At 48.4% G+C, this 23,280-nt stretch overlaps 1 protein-coding gene across 2 annotated transcripts in view; it reads left to right on the forward strand.

Annotated features, from left to right (window-relative positions):
* Positions 1 to 3,750, forward strand: part of RAB4A (RAB4A, member RAS oncogene family) — a 96,527-nt gene extending 92,777 nt beyond the window's left edge. Inside the window, exon 7 of one of the 2 annotated variants that reach the window (XM_060126341.1) lies at positions 3,373 to 3,750. In XM_060126341.1, the coding sequence (XP_059982324.1) occupies positions 3,373 to 3,494 (122 nt within the window). In that variant the 3' untranslated portion in view covers positions 3,495 to 3,750. The remainder of the gene's footprint in view (positions 1 to 3,372) is intronic. The other variant, XM_060126343.1, reaches the window with a different exon arrangement.
* The last annotated feature ends 19,530 nt before the right edge of the window (positions 3,751 to 23,280 follow it).

Genomic DNA, 23,280 nt, shown 5'->3' on the forward strand with positions numbered 1-23,280 from the left:
GAACCCTTATTAGTGGTTCCCAACCAATAGAGATGTGGCATCTGGCAATGTCTGAAGACATTTTTGGTTGTCACAAGGGGAGAAGGGTGCTAGTGGCATTTAGTGAGAGGAGGGCAGAGATGCTGCTGAACACCCTACAGTGCACAGGACAATGCCCACAACAGTTAATCTTCTGGCCCAAAACATCAGTAGTGCCAAGGTTGGGAAACCCTGCGCTAGTGGTATGTACCTCGCTTAGTTATTGATTAAAATTTTTTAACTTGTGTAAGGATTGGTGTTAACTTGTAAAAATGTAAATAATTGTTTATTGTGGTAAAGTATATGTAACCCAAAATTTACCATTTTAATTGTAGTGACATTAAGTGCGTTCACATTGCTGTGAATCTCATCTCCAGAACTTTTTCATCTTCTCAAACTCCATACACATCAAACACTAACTCCTCTTTCCCTCCTCCCCCAGCCCCTGGCAACCACCGTTCTGCTTTCTATCTCTATGACTTTTGACTATTCTAAGTCAAATTCCACCTCACATAAGTGGAACCACAGGGTATTTATCCTTCTGTGACTGACATATCAATTAGCATCATGTCTTGAAAGTTCATCAATTTTGTAGCATGTATTAGAATTTCCTTCCTTTTTAATTTTTTTTTTTTTTTTTTTTTTTTGCAGTACGCGGGCCTCTCACTGTTGTGGCCTCTCCCGTTGCGGAGCACAGGCTCCGGACGCACAGGCTCAGCGGCCATGGCTCACGGGTCCAGCTGCTCCGCGGCATGTGGGATCTTCCCGGACCGGGGCACGAACCCGTGTCCCTTGTGTCGGCAGGCGGACTCGCAACCACTGCGCCACCAGGGAAGCCCTGAATTTCCTTCCTTTTTAAAGCTTAATAACATTCCACGTTTTGTAGACCACATTTTGTTCATCCATTCATCCGTCAATAGACATTTGTGTTATTATCACCCGTTGCCTATTATGACTAATGCTGCTGCGAACATGGGTGTACAAATATCTGTCCAAGTCTCTGCTTTCAATTCTTTTGAGTGTATACCCAGAAGTGGAATTGCTGGGTCAGATAGTGATTCTGTGTTTTATACAACAGCTTCACCATTTTACAATCCCACCAGCGATGCACAAGGATTCCAATTTCTCCACATCCTTGCCGATACTCCGAACGGGTGTGAAGTGGCATCGCATAGTGGTTTTGATTTGTCTTTCCCTAGCAGTCATTAGTGTAGACTGCAGAGCGTTGTTTCATGTGCGTATTGGCCTTTGTATACCTTATTTGGAGATATGTCTATTTAAGTATTTTGCCTGTTTTTAAATCGGGTTGTTTTAATCGTTGTTAAGTTGCAGGAATTCTTTATATATTCTGGATATTAACCCCTTATCAGATATATGGTTTGCAAATATTTTCTCCCAATCCGCAGGTTGTCTTTTCCCTCTGTTAATAGTGTACTTTGATGCACAAAATTTTAAATTTTGATGAAGTCCAATTTATGTATGTTTTCTTCTGTTGCTTGTGCTTTCAGTGGCATAGCCAGGACATTGTTGCCAAAGCCAATGTTATGAAGCTTTTCCGTTTTCTTCTAGGAGTTTTATAGTTTTAGCTCTTACAGTTAACTCTGATATATTTTGAGTTGATTTTTTGTGTATGGTGTAAGGTAAGGGTACAACTTCATTCTTTTGCATGAGGGTATCCAGTTTTCTCAGCACCATTTGTTGAGAAATCTGTCTTTTCCTTATTGAATGGTCTTGGGACCCTTGTGCCAAGGTTTATTTACGTGAAAGGGTTTATTTGGGGCCTGTCTATTCTATTCCACTGATATATATGCCTTTATGCCAGTATCACACTTATTAAAATTACTGTAGCTTTGCAATAAGTTTTGAAATCCAGAACTGTGAGTCCTCCAACTTTGTTTTTCTCTGTCAGATTGCTTTGGCTGTTCAGGCTTCCTTGAATTTTAAGATGAGTTTTTCTATTTCTGGAAAAATATCATTGGGATTTTGATAAGGATTGCATTGAATCTGTGAATCACTTTGGGTAGTATTGGCATCTTTACAATATTAAGTCTTTTCAATCTGTGAACAAAGGATGTCTTCCCATTCATTTGGGTATTCTTTAATTTCTTTAAGCAATGTTTTATAATTTTCAGTGTACAAGTCCTTTGCCACCTTGATTAAGTTTATTCCTAAGAATTTTATTATTTCTGATGCTATTGTAAATAGAATTGTTTTCTTAATTTCCTTTCTGGATTGTCATTATTATTGTATAGAAACGCTACGGATTTTTGTATGTTGATTTTATGTCCTGCAATTTTGCTGAATTCATTTATTAGTTCTGACAGGTTTTTGTGTGTAATCTTTAGGGTTTTCTACATATATGATCATGGCGTCTGTGAACAGAGATAATTTTACTTCTTCCTTTCTAATTTAAATGTCATTTATTGATTGATTGATTTTGCTTAATTGTTCTGGCTAGAACTTCCAACACTATTCTGAAAAGAAATGACAAAAAATAGGCATCCTTTTCTTGTTCCTGACCTTAGTGAAAAAGTTTTCAGTCTTTCACCATTGAATATGATGTTAGCTGTAGGTTTTCATATATGGCCTTTATTATGTTGAGGAAGTTTCTTTCCATTACTAGTTTATTGAGTCTTTTTATCATAAAAGGGTGTTGAATTTTGTCAAAAATCTTTTTCTGAATCAATTAAGATGATCACACAATTTGTTTCCTTCGTTCTGTTAATACGTATTACATTAATTGATTTTCATGTGTTGAGCCATCCTTGCATTCTGAGAATAAATCCCACAATCCCACTTGGTCACAGTGTATAATCCTTTTAACATGCTGCTAATTTTGGTTTGCTAGTATTTTGTTAGGGATTTTTACATAATATTCAAAAGTAAAGGTGTGTAGTTTTCTTTTCTTGTAATGTCTTTGTCTGGCTTTGGTATCAGAGAAATTTTGGTTTCATAGAACAAGTTAGGAAGTGTTCCGTCCTCTTCAATATTTCAGCACAGCTTGAGAAGGATTGGTGTTAACCCCTCTTTAAATGTTTGGTAGAATTCACAAGAGAAGCAATCTGACCCAGGGCTTTTCTGTGTTGGAAGATTTTTGATTACTGATATAATCTCCTTACTAGTTAGAGGTCTATTTGTATGTCCTGTTTCATCATGATTCAGTCTCAGTTGGTTGTGTGTTTCTAGGAATTTGTAAATTTCACCTAGGCTATTCACTGTTGACATACAATTGTTCCTACTACTCTCTTATAATCCTTTTTATTCCTATAAAATAAGTAGTAACGGCCCCACTTTCATTTCTGACTTTTGTAACTTGACTTTTCTTCTCTCCTCTTTTCTTCCTAATCGATTTAGCTAAAGATTTGTCAACTTTGGGCTTCCCTGGTGGCGCAGTTGTTAAGAATCTGCCTGCTAGTGCAAGGGACATGGGTTCGAGACCGGGCCTGGGAAGACTCCACATGCCGTGGAGCAACTAAGCCCATGTGCCACAACTAATGAGCCTGAGCTCTAGAGCCCGCCAGCCACAACTACTGAGCCCACATGCCACAACTACTGAAGCCCGTGCACCTAGAGCCCGTGCTCCACAACAAGAAAAGCTGCGACAATGAGAAGCTCACACACTGCAACAAAGAGTAGCCCTGGCTCACTGCAACTAAAAGAAAGCTCGTGCACAGCAGCGAAGACCCAACACAGCCAAAAATAAATATAAATAAATAAATAAATTTATATAGAAGAAAAGATTTGTCAATTTTGTTCATCTTTTTCAAGAACCAACTTTTGGTTTCACAGATTGTTTTCTATTGTTTTTCTATCTCTATCTTATCTCCACTCTAGTGTTTATTACTTCCTTCCTTTTGTTAGCTTGAGATCTTCCTTTTTAAATGTGTTAACAGCTAGAGATTTCCCTCTTAGCATTGTGTTTGCTGCCTCCCATAAGTTTTGGCCTCCCATAATTATGTTTTGTTTTCATTTTCATTTCTTGCAAGATATTTTCTAATTTCACTTGTAACTTTTTCCTTGACCCATTGGTTGTTTGAGAGTATTGTTTAATTTCCATATATTTGTGAATTTTCCAGTTTTCATTTTGTTATTGACTTCTAGTTTTATTCCATTGTGATCAGAAAAGATATTTTGTATGTGGCTTAACAGAAATAGGTACAGGGCTTCCCTGGTGGCGCAGTGGTTGAGAGTCCGCCTGCCGATGCAGGGGACACGGGTTCGTGCCCCGGTCCGGCAAGATCCCACATGCCGCGGAGCGGCTGGTCCCGTGAGCCAAGGCCGCTGAGCCTGCGCGTCCGGAGCCTGTGCTCCGCAACGGGAGAGGCCACAGCAGTGAGAGGCCTGCGTACAGCAAAAAAAAAAAAAAAAAAAAAGAAATAGGTACAAAGTAATTTTGCTAATATCACTCACAAATTATTGTTATCCAAAGAATTTTGTCCTGTAGAGATGCAAATGATTTATACCTTACAGAAAAGAAGACTCCAAAAGTTATTATTCCACTATAGAACATTAACCAATTTGTATGGAATTTTGTAATCTTCTTCCAGCATTCTTTCTGTGCCTATAAATACTTCTGTATCTCCCATAGTCCCTTGAAACAGCTCTCTCAGTTCACTGGCTCCTTCAATCATGAGTTAAATAAGTCTTTGGCTTGTGTTTAATCTAATAAACAAACAAATAAATAACTCTAACAGAAAATTGGGATATAATTAGGTCAAATAAAAATGTTTCTCAGAGACAGGAGTAACCTGTTCATATTTGGAGAAGGGGAAAAATCGAGGAGAGAAAGGGGCTAAAAGTGGGATAAATGAGACCCCACGCACAGGCAGAGATCTTAGCCTTGTGGAGCCAGGGTGTTGCCCATTTTCTGAGCCTGGAGAGAAGGAGAAAACGGGTATGTGAAAGGGAATCGAGTGACCGTGACAAATCAACTGCAGATTTTGAGTCTGCTGACATTGTTCTGCATCTCATCATGCCTTCTTTTCAGAACCCTGGGAACTGGCAACCACGACCAAAATAATAGTACTGGTCAGAAGCCAGGTTGAGCCTTGAGCACTCTGTGGTCAAGGGGTGGTAACCCTTCCACAACTCCATCCATTTGTGCTGCTGGCGTATGTAACATGTCACATGCCGTGACCTGCTGATAGAGAAGACATGGCTGAGGTACGGCAAGGTAAAATATGTCAGCAGTTAACACTGGATTCTCCAAGCACAAGAGCAGGTGCTCAAAGTGCATTTACTGTGGATGAAGCCGTTGACTGTTTTGTCTCAAACAGAAAACAAGATTAAAAAAAAACACAAAAGACTGGTGTTTGCAAGCTTATCTAAAAGAAAACATTTCTGCATATGTAGTGAGAATTTTAACATTGACCAATAGGAGGGCTGACCTTTGCCCTCACCCCCTGGTGGGTAACTTCTAAGCCTTTGGAATGCCCTACCAATGAGTGGGGCATTTGTTGACCTGGGGTTTTGGACTGCACCGGAGTGTCTAGCAATGTGTTGATGGTGGGGGGCTTTTGGGTCATGCAGTATCAGCTCAACCTCCAGAAGGTTTAGAGACTGAGGCCAGCCACGCGGACAGTTGACCCTGGAGCTCCAATAAAGGCTCTGGACACCAAGGCCTGGGTGAACTTCCCTGGTTGGCAATATTCCCCACGTACTGTCACACATAATTGCTGGGAGGAGTTAGCACTGTTCATGGCTCCATGGGGAGAGGAGACTGTAAGGCCCGAGTCAGGAGCCCTCCCTCCTGGACGCTGCCCATGTGCTTCTCCACTTATGTGATTTTAATCTACACCCTTTTGCTGTTATAAACTGTAACCATGAGTATACCAGCTTTCAATGAGTTCTGAGACTCCTTCTAGAGAATTACCAAACTCAAGTGTCCAAAGGGAAGGTGGTCTTGTGAACTGTGCTCCCTAACTTCTCACTACTAGAGATTAAACACACGGACACAGGTCATCAAGAAATCTTGATTAAAAAGCATAGATAGTAGAGGAAAAGTATCTGAGCCTTCTGATCAAGGCTGCAAAGTTAAATTAGAATCCCTGTTGGTGGGGTTTGGGAGCGGTGGAGGTGGGATTAAATATAAAAAATATTCCCTCATGGGTCCTCCGAAATTCAGAGGCTGCTTAGATATTCCTTACACCACAGCCCATTAGTCCTGAAAGCTGAGGGCACAGTTACAAGGCCCTAGCGAAGGGAAGTGAGTGTCCCAAGATCATACCTTTACTGACAGAGCTGCAGAATCCACTCCTTCATTTGACTCATTCACATGGAAGAAAATATATTACATTCTGCGAGAGCCACCTGCTATAAAACCCAAAGGTGATTCCGAAGAATACTATCTATGGTTCATGATAAAGATGTTTTGAAAAATAATTTCTATGTACAGGATGTTCAAATAGCAATAATTCACGGCACAAGATCCTGAGACCAATGGTGAACATCACCCTTCATCCCTCACCATGACTTTGAAATGCACTACGTAATACTCATCAGTTGTGTCGTGTGATGCCTCTCTCTGCAATGGATGGCTGGTTGGAAACTCTCCTTTAGCTCTTCCCTTTTCCTGTGCAGACTCTCTGTCTTCTTAAAATAGAAAGGTGCATACAGAATACAGTGTAGAGGAGAACGATGACACATGAATGCTTCATGATTCATCTATTGGAGGTCTGGGACTCAGATTTCACCTCAGGATAAAGAACTTGCTGGCAAATTAAAATGGACCAGAAATGTGTTTGAGGGCTCTACCAGAGACACTACGGAAGACACTTGTTGGGGACTCAAGCATTGGTGGAGGATAAATGAGATCAGCGGAGTCACTTAGCCGTTAGGAGAGAGGGCTCTGCAGTCAGTCGGACTAGGGCTGAGAACCTAGCTCCCCACCTACCCCCGCTGTGCCCAGGGGAGCCACCTGCCTCTGTCACCTCAGCTTCTGAACCTGAAAAATGGAGCTGGTAACAGCACCTGTGTCGTAGGGCTGCTGGGAGGACGAAGCAAGATGCACACTGGGGGCTTCACAAGCCCTCCATAAATGCTAGAAAATTTCATTTATTTTATGCCTTTTGAAAAAACAGCAGAAGCCTTTTATTAAAGACAATCTGACCAAGGGAGCTTGAACAAGTAAAGCAGATAGACGAAACCAAGGTGACAATCCTCACTCTCTAGAAAAGTAGGGAAATCTGAGCAGGCTGCCTTTCATCACATCTGGAAACACTTCCTACTTGGTCAGTGTATTAGACAGAACAAGGAGCCACCAGCTTCTATAGTAGACAAATTCAAACATCTCAGTATTTACAACTCAGCCATACAGAAGAATGAAATAATGCCACTTGCAGCAACATGGATGGACCTAGAGATTATCATACTAAGTGAAGTAAGTCAGACAGAGAGAGACAAATACCATATGATATCACGTACATGTGGAATCTAAAAAAATGATACGTATGAACTTATTTACAAAACAGAAACAGCCTCACAGACATAGAGAACAGACTTGTGGTTGCCAAGGGGGAGGCGGGGGAGGGAGGGATGGATTGGGAGTTTCGGATTAGCAGATGCAAACTCTTATATACAGGATGGATAAACAGCAAGGTCCTACTGTATAGCACAGGGAATTATATTCAATATTCTATGATAAACCATAATGGAAAAGAATATGAAAAAGAATGTATATAGATGTATAACTGACTCACTTTGCTGTACAAGAGAAATTAACACAACATTGTAAATCAACTCTACTTCAATTTTAAAAGTCTCAGTATTAAAAACAATAGAAGTCTATTTCTCACTCAAACAAAGAGGGACTGTCCTCCCAGCATGAGTCAGAGATACCAGATCCCTTCACTTTGTGACACGGCCATCGTGACACACAGCTTCCAGGACACAAGGAGAAGGGAAGGGAGGGTTTCCTTGGAGAAAATCATTCCCTGCGTGTTTCACCTTCACTCTCACGATACCACTCACTCACAATACTCCCGAAACCGGAAATGTAGGTTTTCCACACATCAGGAAAACCTGTGACACCAGCTGGGTGTCTAGCAATTCAGTTCTGACCCTGTCTACCTGAAGTTTAGCATCAGACCCCACAGGTTAAGGGCTCAGTCCCACAAGAATGCCTCCACTTCAGATGCCAAGAACCCGTAGTTGGTCCCCAGATGACCCACACCTTCTGTTCGACTTGGCTGCAAATCAGAGGTTCCCATGAGCCCCTCCTTGGATCTGATCATTTGCTAGAATGGCTCACAGAACTCAGGGAAACATTTGCTGGTCTGTTATAAAGGAGATAGGGGCTTCCCTGGGGGCGCAGTTGTTGAGAGTCCGCCTGCCAATGCAAGGGACGCAGGTTGGTGCCCCGGTCCGGGAAGATCCCACGTGCCGCGGAGCGGCTGGGCCCGTGAGCCATGGCCGCTGAGCCTGCACGTCCGGAGCCTGTGCTCCGCAACGGGAGAGGCCACAACAGTGAGAGGCCCGCGTACCGGAAAAAAAAAAAAAAAAAAAAGGAGACAGTAGAAGATATGAATGAACAGCTAGATGAAGAGACACATAAGGCAAGGTCCAAAAGGGTCCCGAGCGCAGGAGTTTCTGTCCCTGTGGAGTCGGGGACACCACCTTCTTGCACGTAGATGTGTTCATCAGCCCGGAAGCTCTTAGAACCCCACACTCTGGGAGTCTTTATACAGGATTTATCATATAGGCAAGATCAATCATTAACTCCATCTCCAGCTCTCTGTCCTTCCCGGAGGATGCAGGGGTAGGGCTGAACATTCTAAGCATGATTAGAATGGCTTGACCTTTCTCGTGACCAGCCGGCATCTGGAAGCCACCCAGGAACCCACCAAAAGTCGCCTCATTAGAACAGCAGACATGCCTATCGCCCAAGAAATTCCACAGGATTTAAGAGATCTGTGTCAGGAACCAAAGTCAGAGACCAAATATTAGAACAAAGGATGTTCCAAGTGTTCTTACCACTTGGGAAGTTACCTGGATTTTAGGAGTTCTGTGACTGGAATCAGGGACAGAGATTATATATGTACATATATATTCTATAATTTCAGAGGAATGGAGGAGACACACCAGCTCATAACATCCGTGCCCGTGAGATCTGGTCACATGGTCATCTGGTCAACCAACCGCAGAGGAAAATGTAGAGGAGCCCGTGGGTGTTCACTGAGTACTGTGTCTGCCAAGGTCAGCCACCTGGACCTGCAAACGGGCTCCTCTGCACGGCTCCACCTGGAGCCCCTCCGACTGCTGTCACCTGGGCGAGCACCGACTTGTCCCTAAACTCAGTGCAGGCCTTCGGTCCTCCAGCTGCTGCACTGCCTCTCACAGGGGACACCAAGCGTTTCTCCTTCCAGCCTTTGGGAACCACCTTGGGGTCAGGGCTGTCCCTCTCCCTGCAGCCCACGAGGGCTGAGGCAGGAACCGCCAGAAACGGCTGAGCCCCCAGCGTGTGGCTGGCGCTGGTGTAGGAACAGATGTGACAATGTGAACAGAACCCACCCTCAAGGAGGACATAGCTGCTCAGGCAGGGCAGGTTTATGTGTGCTTTTTAATCACACCACACTCTGGTTTATTTAACAGCTCCCCAGTTATTTTTCCCATGAATTGCCAGAACGTTTCTCCCGTACTTAAAATTTTTGTTTTGTTTTGTTTTTAATATTTATTGGAATATAGTTGATTTACAATCTTGTGTTAGTTTCAGGTGTACAGCAAAGTGAATCAGTTATACATATATCCATTCTTTTTTTCATATTTAAAATTTGAAATCCAAACCTGATATTCATCTTGGTTGGTATTTTATTCATTGATCTGATCTACTTCATACTTTATATTTCATATTTTATGAAATAAGAAAAATACTCTCTGTGCGCTCCACCTGAGGTATTAACTGAACAGCACGATCTGAAGGAGAAGGGTGCCAGGTTGGCATGACCTGCACTTTCTGAGCTAGCGCAGACCCCCAGCCACCGCTGTGTGCTTTGCATGATAGTCACAAACCGTATGTTCAACAATCAATCCCAGGAGTTTTCTGGGAAGCAATACCAAGCAGACATACAGTTTCTTAGGATCTATTATATTTTCCTTAAAAAATGTTTATCTGATTCTAATCTTTTTGTCATTTCTACTATTCTCAATGAGGCCTTAAAAATCGCCAAAAAAAAAAAAAAAAAAAAAAAACGGTTCCAAATTACATCCAGGAGCATCTTCAGAAGGCCCAGCTGTAGATTATCTGGGTCTGGGGTCTGGGTGGTTAAAGCGTCTTGCTCTGCCCTGGGTTGTGCTGTTGCCTAAAAGGACAAGGCAGAGGATGGTGAGGCAGCGGGAAACTGATTTCCATTAAAACGCGTGAGAACTTCTCTGGGGGCATAAATTGCCGAAATGGAGTGCTGGAGCCTTCCCACCCCAGGACCTGTTACAGGTCCAGACGTCTCCCAGCCTACCAGCGGGGGTCCTCAGGGACCAAAATTTCCCATGGGGCCCTGCTTCCCTCAAGGGCTCGGATGGCTTCCCCGGGCAGCAGGCCACCTGGAATTAGAAGGCAAATGACATCATGGCCAGATTCAGACTGGGGTATCTGTTCTGACCTCCCCAAACTTCAAGTTCTGTATGACCCGCTTGCCAAGGCAGGCATCATCGTGTGTCACATTTATAAATAGCTCCAAACGTCTCTGGAGGGGCCGGGGCTCCTGGGCACAAAGGAAATGGCTATCCTTCTTCAGCGGTTGCTTTGCATAAATAAAAGCATTGAACCAAGCCCATACAGACCGAGGATGTTCAGATCAACTCCCTTCTGGAGTTAGATTTGGTGGGTTTGACAGCAGTGGTCAGCAACGGACCGGAAGTTTTCTCAGAGGTTAGGGAACTAAGTTTGGGGTGTGTGTAATAACTGAGATGTTGAAAAGAAGACTTAGCTCCCGAAGAGGCTGACGGCTTGATTTTTTTTGAGAAGCTGGAACCCGGTTCTCCCCTTTCTGATCTGACGCTATGTTCAGACTGGTCCTCTCCGGCATCTCGGCCAGGCGGGCAGACTCAGCACCTTCTCACTGATGGGGGCTGAAGATCCAGATCCGGTTTCTCTGGAGAAACAAAGGTGGATTTGACTGGGGAATTTATCTGAAGAGTGGCCCGCGGAATCGATGGATCCTAACTGCCAAAATCCTTGCCCGGTAGTATTCTACACAAACCCAGCTCGTAAAGCACCCAGGACCGTGGTGTGAAACAGAAACACGTCACCCGTGGAGGAGGTCTAAGGCCTCAGAGATGCTGACTGACCGTCCACTGAGCAACTGCATGGCCGGCTTGTTCTCTCAGCAGGAGGATGCTTTCAGTGTGGACCCCGACCCAGAGAACCGCCACCCTGGGTCAGCATCCCTGTTTATCGCTGACCACAGCCCCACAGGTGTGGACCAGAGTGTGGGATGCCCCAAGGCCCAACTGCAGTGGGCAGCAGACCAGGCTCTAGGCTGCCCCTCGGCCCTGCGAGAAGCGAGGCACACCTGAGCCGGAGCAGGGTGGGGAGGGGCCGGGACTGTCCCCTGTAGGCCCCAGGGAGGGCACGGCCACCCTGCCGAGGGGTGATGCAGGAGCCGGGCTGGGTGACTGCAAGGTCTGCAGCCCCCAGAGAACAGTATCCATCCAGTGGGGACTTTCAGGGCCACTTCCCTCGTGGGGGCCGGAGGAACAGTGTCGATTTCTAAATGAGTGCCTGAGATTGCTTTCCTGCCAGTAGCTCAGACAACTGGGTACACTGGGCCGATGGATACCAGCCAAACTGCATGGCTTTCTTCTCTTGGAGCCCCCCGACCCTGGCCCCTCTGCTCCCACTACAATTAAATCGTGATGGCCACCAGCTTAACGACCTTGGTTCCCAAACCCACAGCAGGGGTCCATGAAAATATCTTTCCCAGGTCTGTGCGTCGTAACCTGAGGGCCCCATAGGGCTCTGGTTTCCACTCAGAGTTCAGAAACCTGAGCCTTCAGACTTCAGCAGGTCCTTGAGCAAACATGCTGCGTCCCCCCATTTCCCCTTCCGACCACCACACAGGCTGGAGGAGGAAGAGCATCCCCCAGCCTCAGAGGCTGAGTTCCCGGATGTAAGTGTGAGGACCTGCCCTGCAGCAAGACTCAAGGCAACGAGGGACCCCAAGTACCTCTGTGAACAGCGTTCCACGTCCGAGTGCCCCAGGCCTGTGATGGCTTTCAGGTCAGCTCCAGGGTCCCTGCTGCCCAGGTGATGCCCAGGAAGACTCAGGAGTCCAACCTGGACCAGATGCCCTGGGTCTCAGCGCTGGAACCAGAGCTCCTCCAAGGCCAGGTGCAGGTCTGATGATTCTAGTACCGAGTCCAGCGTGCGGGGAGCTTTTCCCTACACTGCCAACAAGCAGCGCTCTGACGGCAGCCGGGGGTCCTACAATTCAACTCGGTTCTGCCACTCTCCACCCGGAGACGGCATCAGGTCCCGCAGGCTGAGGACTCAGCCCAAGACTGCCGCCACTTCAGACGCCAGCTGCAAATCCACCTGTGCTTCTGACCAGCTGCCTATAATTTGGAGGTTCCAAGGATACCCTCCTGGGGGTTGATTAATTTGCTAGAGCAGCCCCCAGAAGTGAGAGAAACCCTTTACTTACTAGAGCACTGGTTTTTTGTTTTGTTTTGTTTTGTTTTTTTGCGGTACGCGGGCTTCTCACTGTTGTGGCCTCTCCCGTTGCAGAGCACAGGCTCCGGACGCGCAGGCTCAGCGGCCATGGCTCACGGGCCCAGCCGCTCCGCGGCATGTGGGATCTTCCCGGACCGGGGCACGAACCCGTGTCCCCTGCATCGGCAGGCGGACTCTCAACTACTGCGCCACCAGGGAAGCCCTGGATTTTTTTTTAAGGTCAATTTTCCATTTTAAGTAAGACTATATTAACCATTTCTCTAATTGTGCCAAGTATTTTCCCCGCCAATTGTTTGAAAATGAACTTGATGGCTGGGTTCCCTCAGTCCTGCCGCCACCACCGCAGACATATGGCGAACTCTAGATCCATTCAGGGCACCAACCGGGGCGCGAAGGGTAGTGGGGGAACTGCCCTGTGGAGAGCCAAGCGCCAAAGCCTGCAAGGATCCCTCCGCCTGTGCAAGCGCAGCGCTGATGCACGCCAAGGCCATCCTCTCCAGGCGGGCAGCCACGCGCTGCCGGCTGGTGCCTCCAGGACCCACTCCTAAAGGCTCCTCTGCGTAAGGCCTTACAGGGGATCCTGCGGTGGGGGTGGGGGGCAAAACCTTAGGCAGGACATAGGAAGTTTTCCCGCTCTGGCCCTGCCTGCCTTTCTCTCCTCCCCTTCCCCAGCCCATGTCCATCTTCAGCACCTGCAGTGCTGGCTGCTTCCCGTTCCCTGAATGGGAGGGACCTTCCAGCCTTGGTGTGTTTCCCTATAAAACTCCTGCTCGGTCTCCAGGGCTCATTCCAGGTACGGGGGGCTTCTAGAAGCCTCCCTCCCGCTGCGCCCTCCTCACCGCACTCATCACAGGGGGTCTAACCGGCTGGCTGTCTCTGCACTTCTTCACGCCTGCACCTGACATGCACCCTGCATGTTCAGAGGAAGGGGGTAGGAAGGCGGCTCGGAGTCTCCGGGGATCTGGCGCTGGGGAACCATGCTTTCAAAGTGCAAGTCCTTTCACACACGAGGGGCACCATCATTGCTATGGGAAGTGGTGGTAACATTAGGGTTGTTATTACGTCTACGTTAAATTGAAAGTGGAAATCATCCGTAGGTCCACGCTGGGCAGGCAGACAGCCTTCAGGGAAGATAAAACCATTGGTTAAGGGTGAGACTTCTCACTTGACCAGGGAAATGAATGTATGAAGCAAGCACGGTGTAATTACGCTCTAATTACACTCTCTTTCTAGGGTTTCAGCAGCCACCAGGTATGAGTGCCAAGGGGACCACACCATCTACTCACGTGATCAGATTTGTACATGGTCTGTCACCTGCGTTTTTCAGGCGTGGGATCCAGTGGGGGGCTGGGGCAGGGCAGGGTCTACCGGGCTAAATGCCTGTCTCTGCCCCGCGGGAAGGCGCATCTCCCGGGAGGTTCTGCGTCCACCATGGAGGGTGCCGGTGCCGCCCCGAGGCGGCATCCTGGGTTGGCAGCCAGGGTCCTGCTGACCAGCTCTGCCGGGCTCACCATCCTCACGGCCTCAGCGATGGCCCAGGGGATTCCCCTGTGCTGAGGGCTGCTCCATGGAACAAAGTCGGGGGAGGGTCCTTCCCCACCCTGCCCCCTCCAGTGCTTTCCTGGGTGATTTTTCTTTTATGTGGTATCCCCCTCGAGGAGGGCTTCTTTATGCCAGGATCTGAAGTGCTACTTATTGGAGCCATCCCACGAAGACGATCTCCTGTTTCCAGGACTCGGGAGGCCAAAACCTGGGGGCCCAGGTGGAGGAGACTGCGCAAGTAGCAGCAGCACAAGCCCGTGGGTCACTGTGACCTCGGCTCTGCCCGGCGAGGGGCTGGGGGCTCGGGGGCCAGGCTGTGAGTCTTTCTTCTCCTGGAGCAGCTGCTCACCAACGTCTGCCCGCACAGGCGTCATCTGGGACTTTACTGTGGGTGCCAGGTGTCCTCCCTGGATTCTGTTTGGAGCCCAGTCCCTCCCCCCCACCCCACCTCCCTGGGACTCTGATGCCGATGGCTTGAGGGCCACACTGGGCTGAGAAATTCCTCTGGGATCTAGAGGGTCAGCACTGAAACTGTGGTCCACAAACCAGCATCCTGCCTCACCTGGAGTGTGTTAAAAATACAATCTCAGACCACCCAGACCTACTGAATTCGAACCTGCATTTTAATAGGACCCCCGGGCAATACTGACCCAACTGTGGGGGAGGGAGAATTGAGGAAAAGGCAGAAAGGGGGTCCTGCAAGATTCAAAGGGAAACCCAAGTCACCACGGGAAAAGTTGGAGGTACTTGCAGGCACAGTGTCGCTCCCTGGGTGTGAACCCTCAGTCAAGGAGGCAGATTGAGAATTGTACCCTGCCTGCCACGGACAGGGATGCATGTGTCACGTGATCCACATGGGTGAGCAGGGATGCTGGACACTCACTGTCAAGTACAAACACACTCAAAGACCAAAGGCTGCCACTTGGAAACGGGTGACATTCTCAAGTAGCGTAAAAAGGAAAGTGCAGGTAGATTTTGCTTTTCATTCCAAACTCACTCGTTTATTTGTGATGGAACACACATGTCCACTGGCATCCCCTTACACCCTGAGGTCTAAGTTTGTTTGGCTGAGACCCATCCCCAACCCAACTATCAATCTTGGGGCCCATCAGAATAGAAGCCCCCAATGTCTGTGACCCCATTACCCTCCCCGCCCCAGCCTCTGAACGTTTGGTGGGTTCACCAGTCAAGTGTATTTTCTGAAGATTGCAGAGGGCTCATTTTTTTCACTGGCCCCTTTCCCTCTGTCTCTCCCTGGCCATCCCCATTCCGCCACCAAGCAAAGCAAGTACCTCTGGTCTTGTATCAGTTTGGGAATCCCCTTCCGCGGTTTCATTAGATCTTCACTTATTTCTCAGACTACAGAGAAGATTCACTGCCCAAGTCTAATTCTGCCTCACCACGTCTGTCCTCCCACCTTAAACACTAGGTTCCTGATAGGGAGTCGGGACTAGAAGAAGAAAAAGTGCGAGTACAGGCTCCAGCGGGACCCCAGCTGAGGCTGTTCTGTGGCCTTAAGGACAGATTCCAAGGTAGCCAAATGGACCTCTGGCCCTAGGGCCTTCCCGGACTCTGACTACTGCTACCTGGGGCCATTTTTGTGGACAGAGGTGTCTCTCGAGGTCACATCCAAAATGCACTAGACCAGGACCTTTGTGTTGAGGAGAAGGGCCTAGGAACACACCTCACCCCTCCTCCATCTGTGCCCCAAAAGAGTGGCAGAGGACTTCCCTGGTGGCGCAGTGGTTGAGAGTCCGCCTGTCGATGCAGGGGACACGGGTTCGTGCCCTTGTCCGGGAAGATCCCACATGCCGCGGCGCGGCTGGGCCCGTGGGCCATGGCCGCTGGGCCTGCGCGTCCGGAGCCTGTGCTCCGCAACGGGAGAGGCCACAACAGTGAGAGGCCCGCGTACCGAAAAAAAATAAGTAAATAAAAGAGTGGTAGAGCCTGGAAACGGGGGCCGCCCTCCCCCACCCCAGCCTGCCAGCGACAGTGAGTACCAAGTAGATGCAAGCCTGCAGTCAGGGATGCACGAGGGTGTGGGAGACAAGGCTACAGGACCAGGAATTCTCGCGCGGTGTTTGGCCTTCTCTAAAATAATATGGTGTATCCTTCCTCTACAGGGAAACTCTGGAAGCGATTTTTTGCAAATGAATTCGAGGAAAAGAGCTTGACGGAGCACAGTTAGGCCTTCCACTTAGGATGACTTGCAAGGAAATAGGCCACCCACAATCTGTATCCATTAATAGCCCTCCGTTTTCTCGGCCACAGAAGGAAGGCGCTCCCACGCGATGCGATGCCATCATAACTTCCGGGAAGCATCTTTCTTTTTCAGCCCGGAATATTTGTTTTTTCCATTCTGGTTCGATTCTCTGCGGGGAATTCTGAAATGCACGAGACACACACACAGAGAACAACAAAGCATGTGGAAAAAAGGAGTTTCTGCATCTCAGGCAACACTTTCTCAACCTCCTTGTGGAGAAGAGACACACCCTTCCCCCAACACTTATCAGCGTCTATGCCCCATCGCACACCCCCGCCCCAGTGCTTTAAAGGAAGGCTCAAAAGCAGAGTGTTGACAGCTCTGAGCGACCCCTGCCCTGTGGCAAGCAGTTGGGACCTTGAGTCAGATGAATCCGGATCACGGAGACATCTGACGACCAGTTCGCCGAGGGTGGGACTGGAAGGGGACTCATCTTGCATCCGTTGGAGTGAGATGCTCCCATAGTCTTTTTCTATCCCGACCTGTCCCGCTGCCCTGTCTGCACCTCTGGGTTACTCACGCACGGGAGGGGAGAACGCTGGCCACCCTGGCTCCCGCGCGTGCCCGGAAAGCTCGAGCGAAGCGCAGGTGGTGCCCGCGAGGGGCCGAGGAGAGGATGCGCTCCGCTCCGAGGACGGAAACCGCGGGGAAGGGGCAGCAGGGAGCGCCGGCCGGCCAGGCGGGGGACATGATCGATCGAAGGCGGGAGGCTGTGTGACCAGGGCGGGGCTGGGGGAGATGCTGATTCAGCCTCCAGGTGTGCCAGGACCAGGCTAATTAATCCCCAGCCCTCCTGGCTGTAACTTCAGCCCAAGTAAGAATGACCTTGGTAATTTTAACTCTTTATACACCCACTCAATCACTTACCACCAGATTTTTTTTTACTATTAGGACAACAAATTACGCAACCCACCTACTCAGGACATGCTGCCGGGGCCGGGTGCGGGGAAGTTCTGCCCCCTCCCCCTGCACCCAGGGATGGGTAGAAAGACAGATGGACAAGTGCTGAGGGAGTGGACGGTGGCGTGGGTGGCTGGAAGGCTCAGATGAGGAGAGGGGAGGAGGGTGGAGAGAGGCAACAAGGAGAAAGCTTTGCCTCCAGCAGGGCTCAGAACCGTGTATCTGCAGAATTGGGACAAGCCACCTGGGGATGAAAGAGCAGGATGGAGCATCAATTACAGCCTCCCTTTGCACTGCCTGCTGACATGTGACAGAGGCCTGGGACTGTACTGTGCGCTGGTCTAGCGAGATGCTGCCCTCCCCCTGTGGAGGGCTAGGCAGAGGGCCTGGAGAGGACCACAAACCCCGAGCACCCTCTGGTGCTGGCCAGCCTCTGCATCCCTTCCCGGGTGTATGAGTGGGGTGGGCTCCCTATTCTCTGAGACCATTCTAGCTTTAAAATTCTGTGATTCTGGGTCTAAGAGATTTAGTATCAATTGATGATTCACACTCAAAGCCTAGAGGTAATTGTAGGCTAGGTGATTCCTCATAAAGAATCAAAGTGGCAGGTAAGTAAAACAATCCTTTACCCTCAAAGTTCAGCATTAGGCAACATTGCTAGCGGAAAATACTGTTGAAAGAAATCTGTCTCTGCAAAGCCAAATCAGATCAGAAGGGAATGAGAAGATAGTTGCCTCATCAGGGGGAGAGCAGCCTGAAGGGAGGAGGACCCCGCCAGCACCTGTCTTGCCCGTTTCTGGCTTGTGATAAATGCTCCATCTGTGTTTGTTGAACTAAATTGACGTAAATGGAACATGCCAAGAAATTTTGTTAGTGCTTGTTAGAGATTGTTAGTTATCCCCTTAAATCATTCCCCTTTCTTACATCTTTATAGAACTGCCACTTTTTTGAGTACATGCCACTCAGAATAAAAATTACTTTGCTGTGTCACTCTTAAAGCAATGCATTTTGACCAAGATTCGCCCAAGGACATGTAAATAGCAGTATCACATGGCAGCCTCCAGGAGCTTTCCATAGAAGACAGCTAGGCATGTCCTTTGTTTTCCTCCTTCCCACTAGCCAGAATATGGGTGTGATGACTGGACCTGGGCAGCCATGTTAGACCAGGAAGTGACTCTGTGAAATGAGACCATACACGGCAAGAGAAGAGTCCTGAGTGCATGAAGACCTTGTGGAGTTGTGGAGCCACAACTCCAGTCCTGGACGGTCTATTCCCAGGATTTTATAAGAAAGAGAAATACTTTTCTATCTCATTCAAGTCGCTGGTATTTTGTCTCTCATGCCAAACTGATGCGTGATGCCTTTGGTGCCTAGAAGTCCCCAGTAGTTTACTGAATGAATAAATGCCACAGCAATAAAGTTCACTACAGAAAATTAATAAAAATGAGGAAATATAGGCAAATTATTTTCCTGTAAGGATAAAAGAGAAAATTTAAGACTCATCTGAGTCCTGCCTACAGCTAATAACCAATAATTGGGTATTAGTTGGAATGAAACAACTATTTTACTAAACACCAAAATACCTTACACCGAGCTTCGCTAGGATCTGTGAGCTCAACCATGAGAAAACGAAACAGTATTTTTCCATGATCATGTTTACTTTTGTCTTGAGCCCCTATTTTCTCCCAAGAGCAAGAATAATCTTGGTATTTCCAGACAAACTCTATTAATGACTATGGAGCCATTTCAGGATTTAAGTTCAGATGTTTCTCCCCGCTCTGCCCTAGGGATGGGTCAAGGCTCTGGGGGACCCAGGTAAGTGCTGCAGCTGTGAGGAGAAGAAGGTGCTGGCCTCAGTCCATCTCTGCCCACCTGGCCCCTCTGGGTCCTTATTCCCACGCCTCTGCACCCCCCGCAGCCTTGCTATGGTCCTGGATGCCAGATCCCCAGGTCTGTAAGTAGCTACACCCCCTCACCAGGACCACGAGGCTCCCCCATCTCTCTCAGCACCTCTGGGACCTCCTGGAGTCTCAGGACCTTTCCCTGATCTACCCTGAGAACCATAGCCTTGGCCACACACAGACCCTGCTTAGATGATGCTCTGAGCCCTGGTCCATGCTGGCCATTTCTTAGGGCACAGACCCCAGTGCTCGGGGGTCCTCCCAACTTATCAAAGGGTCATTATCATGGCTCATTCAGCCTGGACGCGCCTGACACAGAGTTCCTTCTCGGAGACCCTCAGCATCAGTAGCCTTCCCTACTACCCTACCCTCTGAAATTTGGAGAAACTCTCCTCCCTGTAGCCCAGAAAGGGCCTTCCTCCCCTCGCTCTGTGGTGGAGAGAATGGGCTGGTAGGTGTTCTTCCAGTTGTCATTTCCAGGTAAACATCATGCACTCAGCTCTTCACTCTGATCTTTTTGATCCTCCCCCAAAGGCCAGGTTCTCGTCCGTTGAAATCCTTAGTTTTCAAGACATTACCTCTGCTATGGTTTTCACAAGCCTATTTTATTTAGAGTCAAGCCTAAGATTTTGACTCCATTTTTTTATCTCTGGACTTAGCCTCTAATATTAAAAAGAAAGGCCACAGGGTAGACAGGAATACCAAAAGTAAAAATGATCAGCTAATATGTCAAAATATTTTCTTACGGGCTTCCCTGGTGGCGCAGTGGTTGAGAGTCCGCCTGCCGATGCAGGGGACGCGGGTTCGTGCCCCGGTCCGGGAAGATCCCACATGCCGTGGAGCGGCTGGGCCCGTGAGCCATGGCCGCTGAGCCTGCGCGTCCAGAGCCTGTGCTCCGCAACGGGAGAGGCCACAACAGTGAGAGGCCCGCGTACCGCAAAAAAATATATATATATATTTTTTTTTTTTTTCTTACTACATTAAGATAAACAGATCTACTGTGTCTCAGAAAGTGTTCAGTGGGGAAGCAAAAAAACAAAAAACCCAAAGAATCACAAAGAAACCAAGCTCTCCTGGAGCTGTAAGTTCTGTGGAACCGCCCTACCTCTGAGCTTTTGGTGTCTATTCCTCTTTCAGTCAGTTTTCTATCACTTGCTGCTGAAAGTGTCCTAACTGATACCAAGGCATTCTGTTGTGCATTTGCCTTTGAGCCTTCGTTTACACCATGGCACAATGTCCTCTTTAAGAGGACTCGCAGGAGATAATTACCTCTGGCCTCACTTTTATGAATAATTGTGCTTCTGAGCAACTGGCTTTTCTCCTTGGATGTCATGAAGCACTACTGTAGAATGTGTCAGGGATTCGTTTTACTCAGGTACGGTAAGACACGCAGACATGGAAATATCTGTCACGAAGGAAAAATTTTTGTATATCCACAAGTCCCTAGAAATAAGAGGCACGACCGTACAGGGAAGTACCAGGGTCAGCCAGAGGACAGAGGGAGTGGGGAAAATTCAGCCAGCAGCCTTTATTGTGGTTTCTGCAAGCAGGGCAAGAAGCGGCAGGGCAAGCAGGTGCAATATTGGCTAATTTGATTTTGAGTAATTGAGTTTGAATAATCTCAGTGGGCTTTGGGGCATAGGAGCTGTCCCTAGGTGTCTGCTACCTGGCCCTGGGTGATTAGGGCAGGGGGATGTGGCCCAGAGTGAGAGACCCATAGAGGAGGTAGCTGGGGTGTGGCATTGGTTGGTTTGCATTTGGAAGATGCTTGAAGGCCAGTTGTGTACTATCTCCAGGAATTAGCCAGCCCTTGTAGGGGAGGGGGGGCGGGTCTTCACAAGGTCATCAAGACCCCAAGATGTCAAAGCATCAAAATAAAAAGGCATGATTACATCGTAAAGCAATTATACTCCAATAAGGATGTTTAAAAAAAAAAAAGGCATGATTAACACAAACATATACCTGCTTGTATTTCCCTCTCTGTGTAAACTGCTACTAAGCTCAGAATTAAATTTATGGTTTATTTATACCTGCCTATAAATCTTACTCCTAGATTTGTCTTAGCTTTCCACCCTCCATGGTCCAATTTCTTCACTTATTTGTTTTTATTTTATCTTTTGTAATCTTGTATAAATTATCATAAACCTTTTCTGGAACAAGAAGGTGTACAAAACCAAACAAAAAAAACCAATAAAAAAACAAACAGCATTTCAGCCTCCTGTAAGGATTTGCATACAAATCACTATGTGAATGAAAGCCTACAGCGATTTCACAAAAAGCAATCAGAACTCTACAAAACAATGCCCTGCAGCTCTTAAAAGAGGCTCTGCAGCTGAAAGAGGAACATGACCTACTACTGTCCTGGCCACGATAGGTATTTATTACACACTTAATTAAAACACCTCTGCCTTGGAATTTAGCAGAATGTTTGGGGTAAAGGAGGATTTCCTTTCTTGAAGAGCTCTCTGGAGAAATGCGAATGTGTTCCTTTCCTCTGGATACATTTCCCTATAATAAGCAAGTAGAGGTCTTCGGGTTAATCCAGTTACACTTAAAACTGCCTCAAAAATAAGAACATTCTTTCCAAAGGAAAGCTCTTCTTTGGAGCACCTACCAGTTGGAGGCCTTGAAAGGACCCCGTCATAATGATTGGCAGGTGTTGGAAGCTTTCTTACCCGTTATCACCTGGGCATGACCAACAGGCTCTTTAACAGCGACCGGGGCCACCTCGCACCTGAGGAAACAGGCTGGGGCGTCAGAGTCCTGCACTTGGAGAGGTGGAACCAGCATCAGAACCCGGGCATCTGTGCCTTTAACCACTAGGTAGCTGCCTGGGTACAAGGGACAGCTGGGACTGTTTTAGTTGAAAATGACAGAAGCCCAAATCAAACTAGCTGAAGCCAAACAAAGGTGGGAAGGAAGTAAATTCCCATTATTCAAGCAATGGGAATGGATGCGGGCCTGACTGGGTCCTCAGACCCGATCCGAGCGCCTCCACCTGTCTCTCTGTCTCCCAGCTCCCTCCCCGGGCGGGGTCCTGGCCGCACAGCACCGCCCCCCCATGTGGCACGCCCCGGCCCCGCAGAAGCAGCCCCCATCTCTGCACTCCACAGACCAATCTGGACGACGACTGGACCATTTGGATCACGGACTCATCCAGGACCAAATGCTGCTTCCAGCTGATCCCAGGTCAGGTGCCCGGTTCCGATTTGGCGGGCGGGGGGTGGGTGGGTGCACCACAATGTGATTGACAGTGCAGGGCAGCAAAGAGGGCCAGTCCGCAGGAGGACAGAAGGGTGTGGACAGACGGCTGCCAGAAAGCACCCGCCAGTCTCAGCACCCGTTCTGCGCCTGCGCGGCGCGCGCAGCACTTCCGCCAGGTCTGCGCGCAGCCGTTCTCCTTCTCCCCACGGAAAGGTCCACGCGGGGGATGTCAGCGCTCAGGTCCTCTCACTGAGGCCGAACAGCAGGGACGGGACAGGTGCTCTGCTAGCGACCCCCTGCTATGGTAAGAAGGCTTCAGTTACCGTGTAACGCAGGCGTGACACAGGCAGCTGCCACAGGACCATGGGGACCCTTAGAACCCCGGAGCTTTGACATTGAGCTAGAGACACACTGATGGGGCGGCCCTCCCTCCGTCAGAGCTGACATGCCGCCTGCAGAGCTTCCTCTAGTGAGGGCAGCCTCCCGGGTCCAGGAGCCCCGATGGAAAGCAGACACACAGTTGGGGCGAGCACAGCCCTGGATTAGCAGGGCAGAGGTGGTTTCAGACGCGTTGTGGCTGGTCCAGGGATCAGGCCATATGCATCTCCATGTTTCTTTCCAAATACATGGATGCCTACAAATGGTCCTAGGTGATGGGGACTGGGTTCAAAGGTCACCAAACTCCTCCAGCAACATCTTGCCCACCTGCAGCCCCAGGGCTAACACTTTCTCAAGGAGATGAAGCTGAGCGCTGTCAGTTGCATGGATTACACAGTGGGCTGAGAGAG

This window comes from Lagenorhynchus albirostris, chromosome 16, assembly GCF_949774975.1.
Source record: "Lagenorhynchus albirostris chromosome 16, mLagAlb1.1, whole genome shotgun sequence".
In the NCBI taxonomy this organism is placed as follows: Eukaryota; Metazoa; Chordata; class Mammalia; order Artiodactyla; family Delphinidae; genus Lagenorhynchus; species Lagenorhynchus albirostris.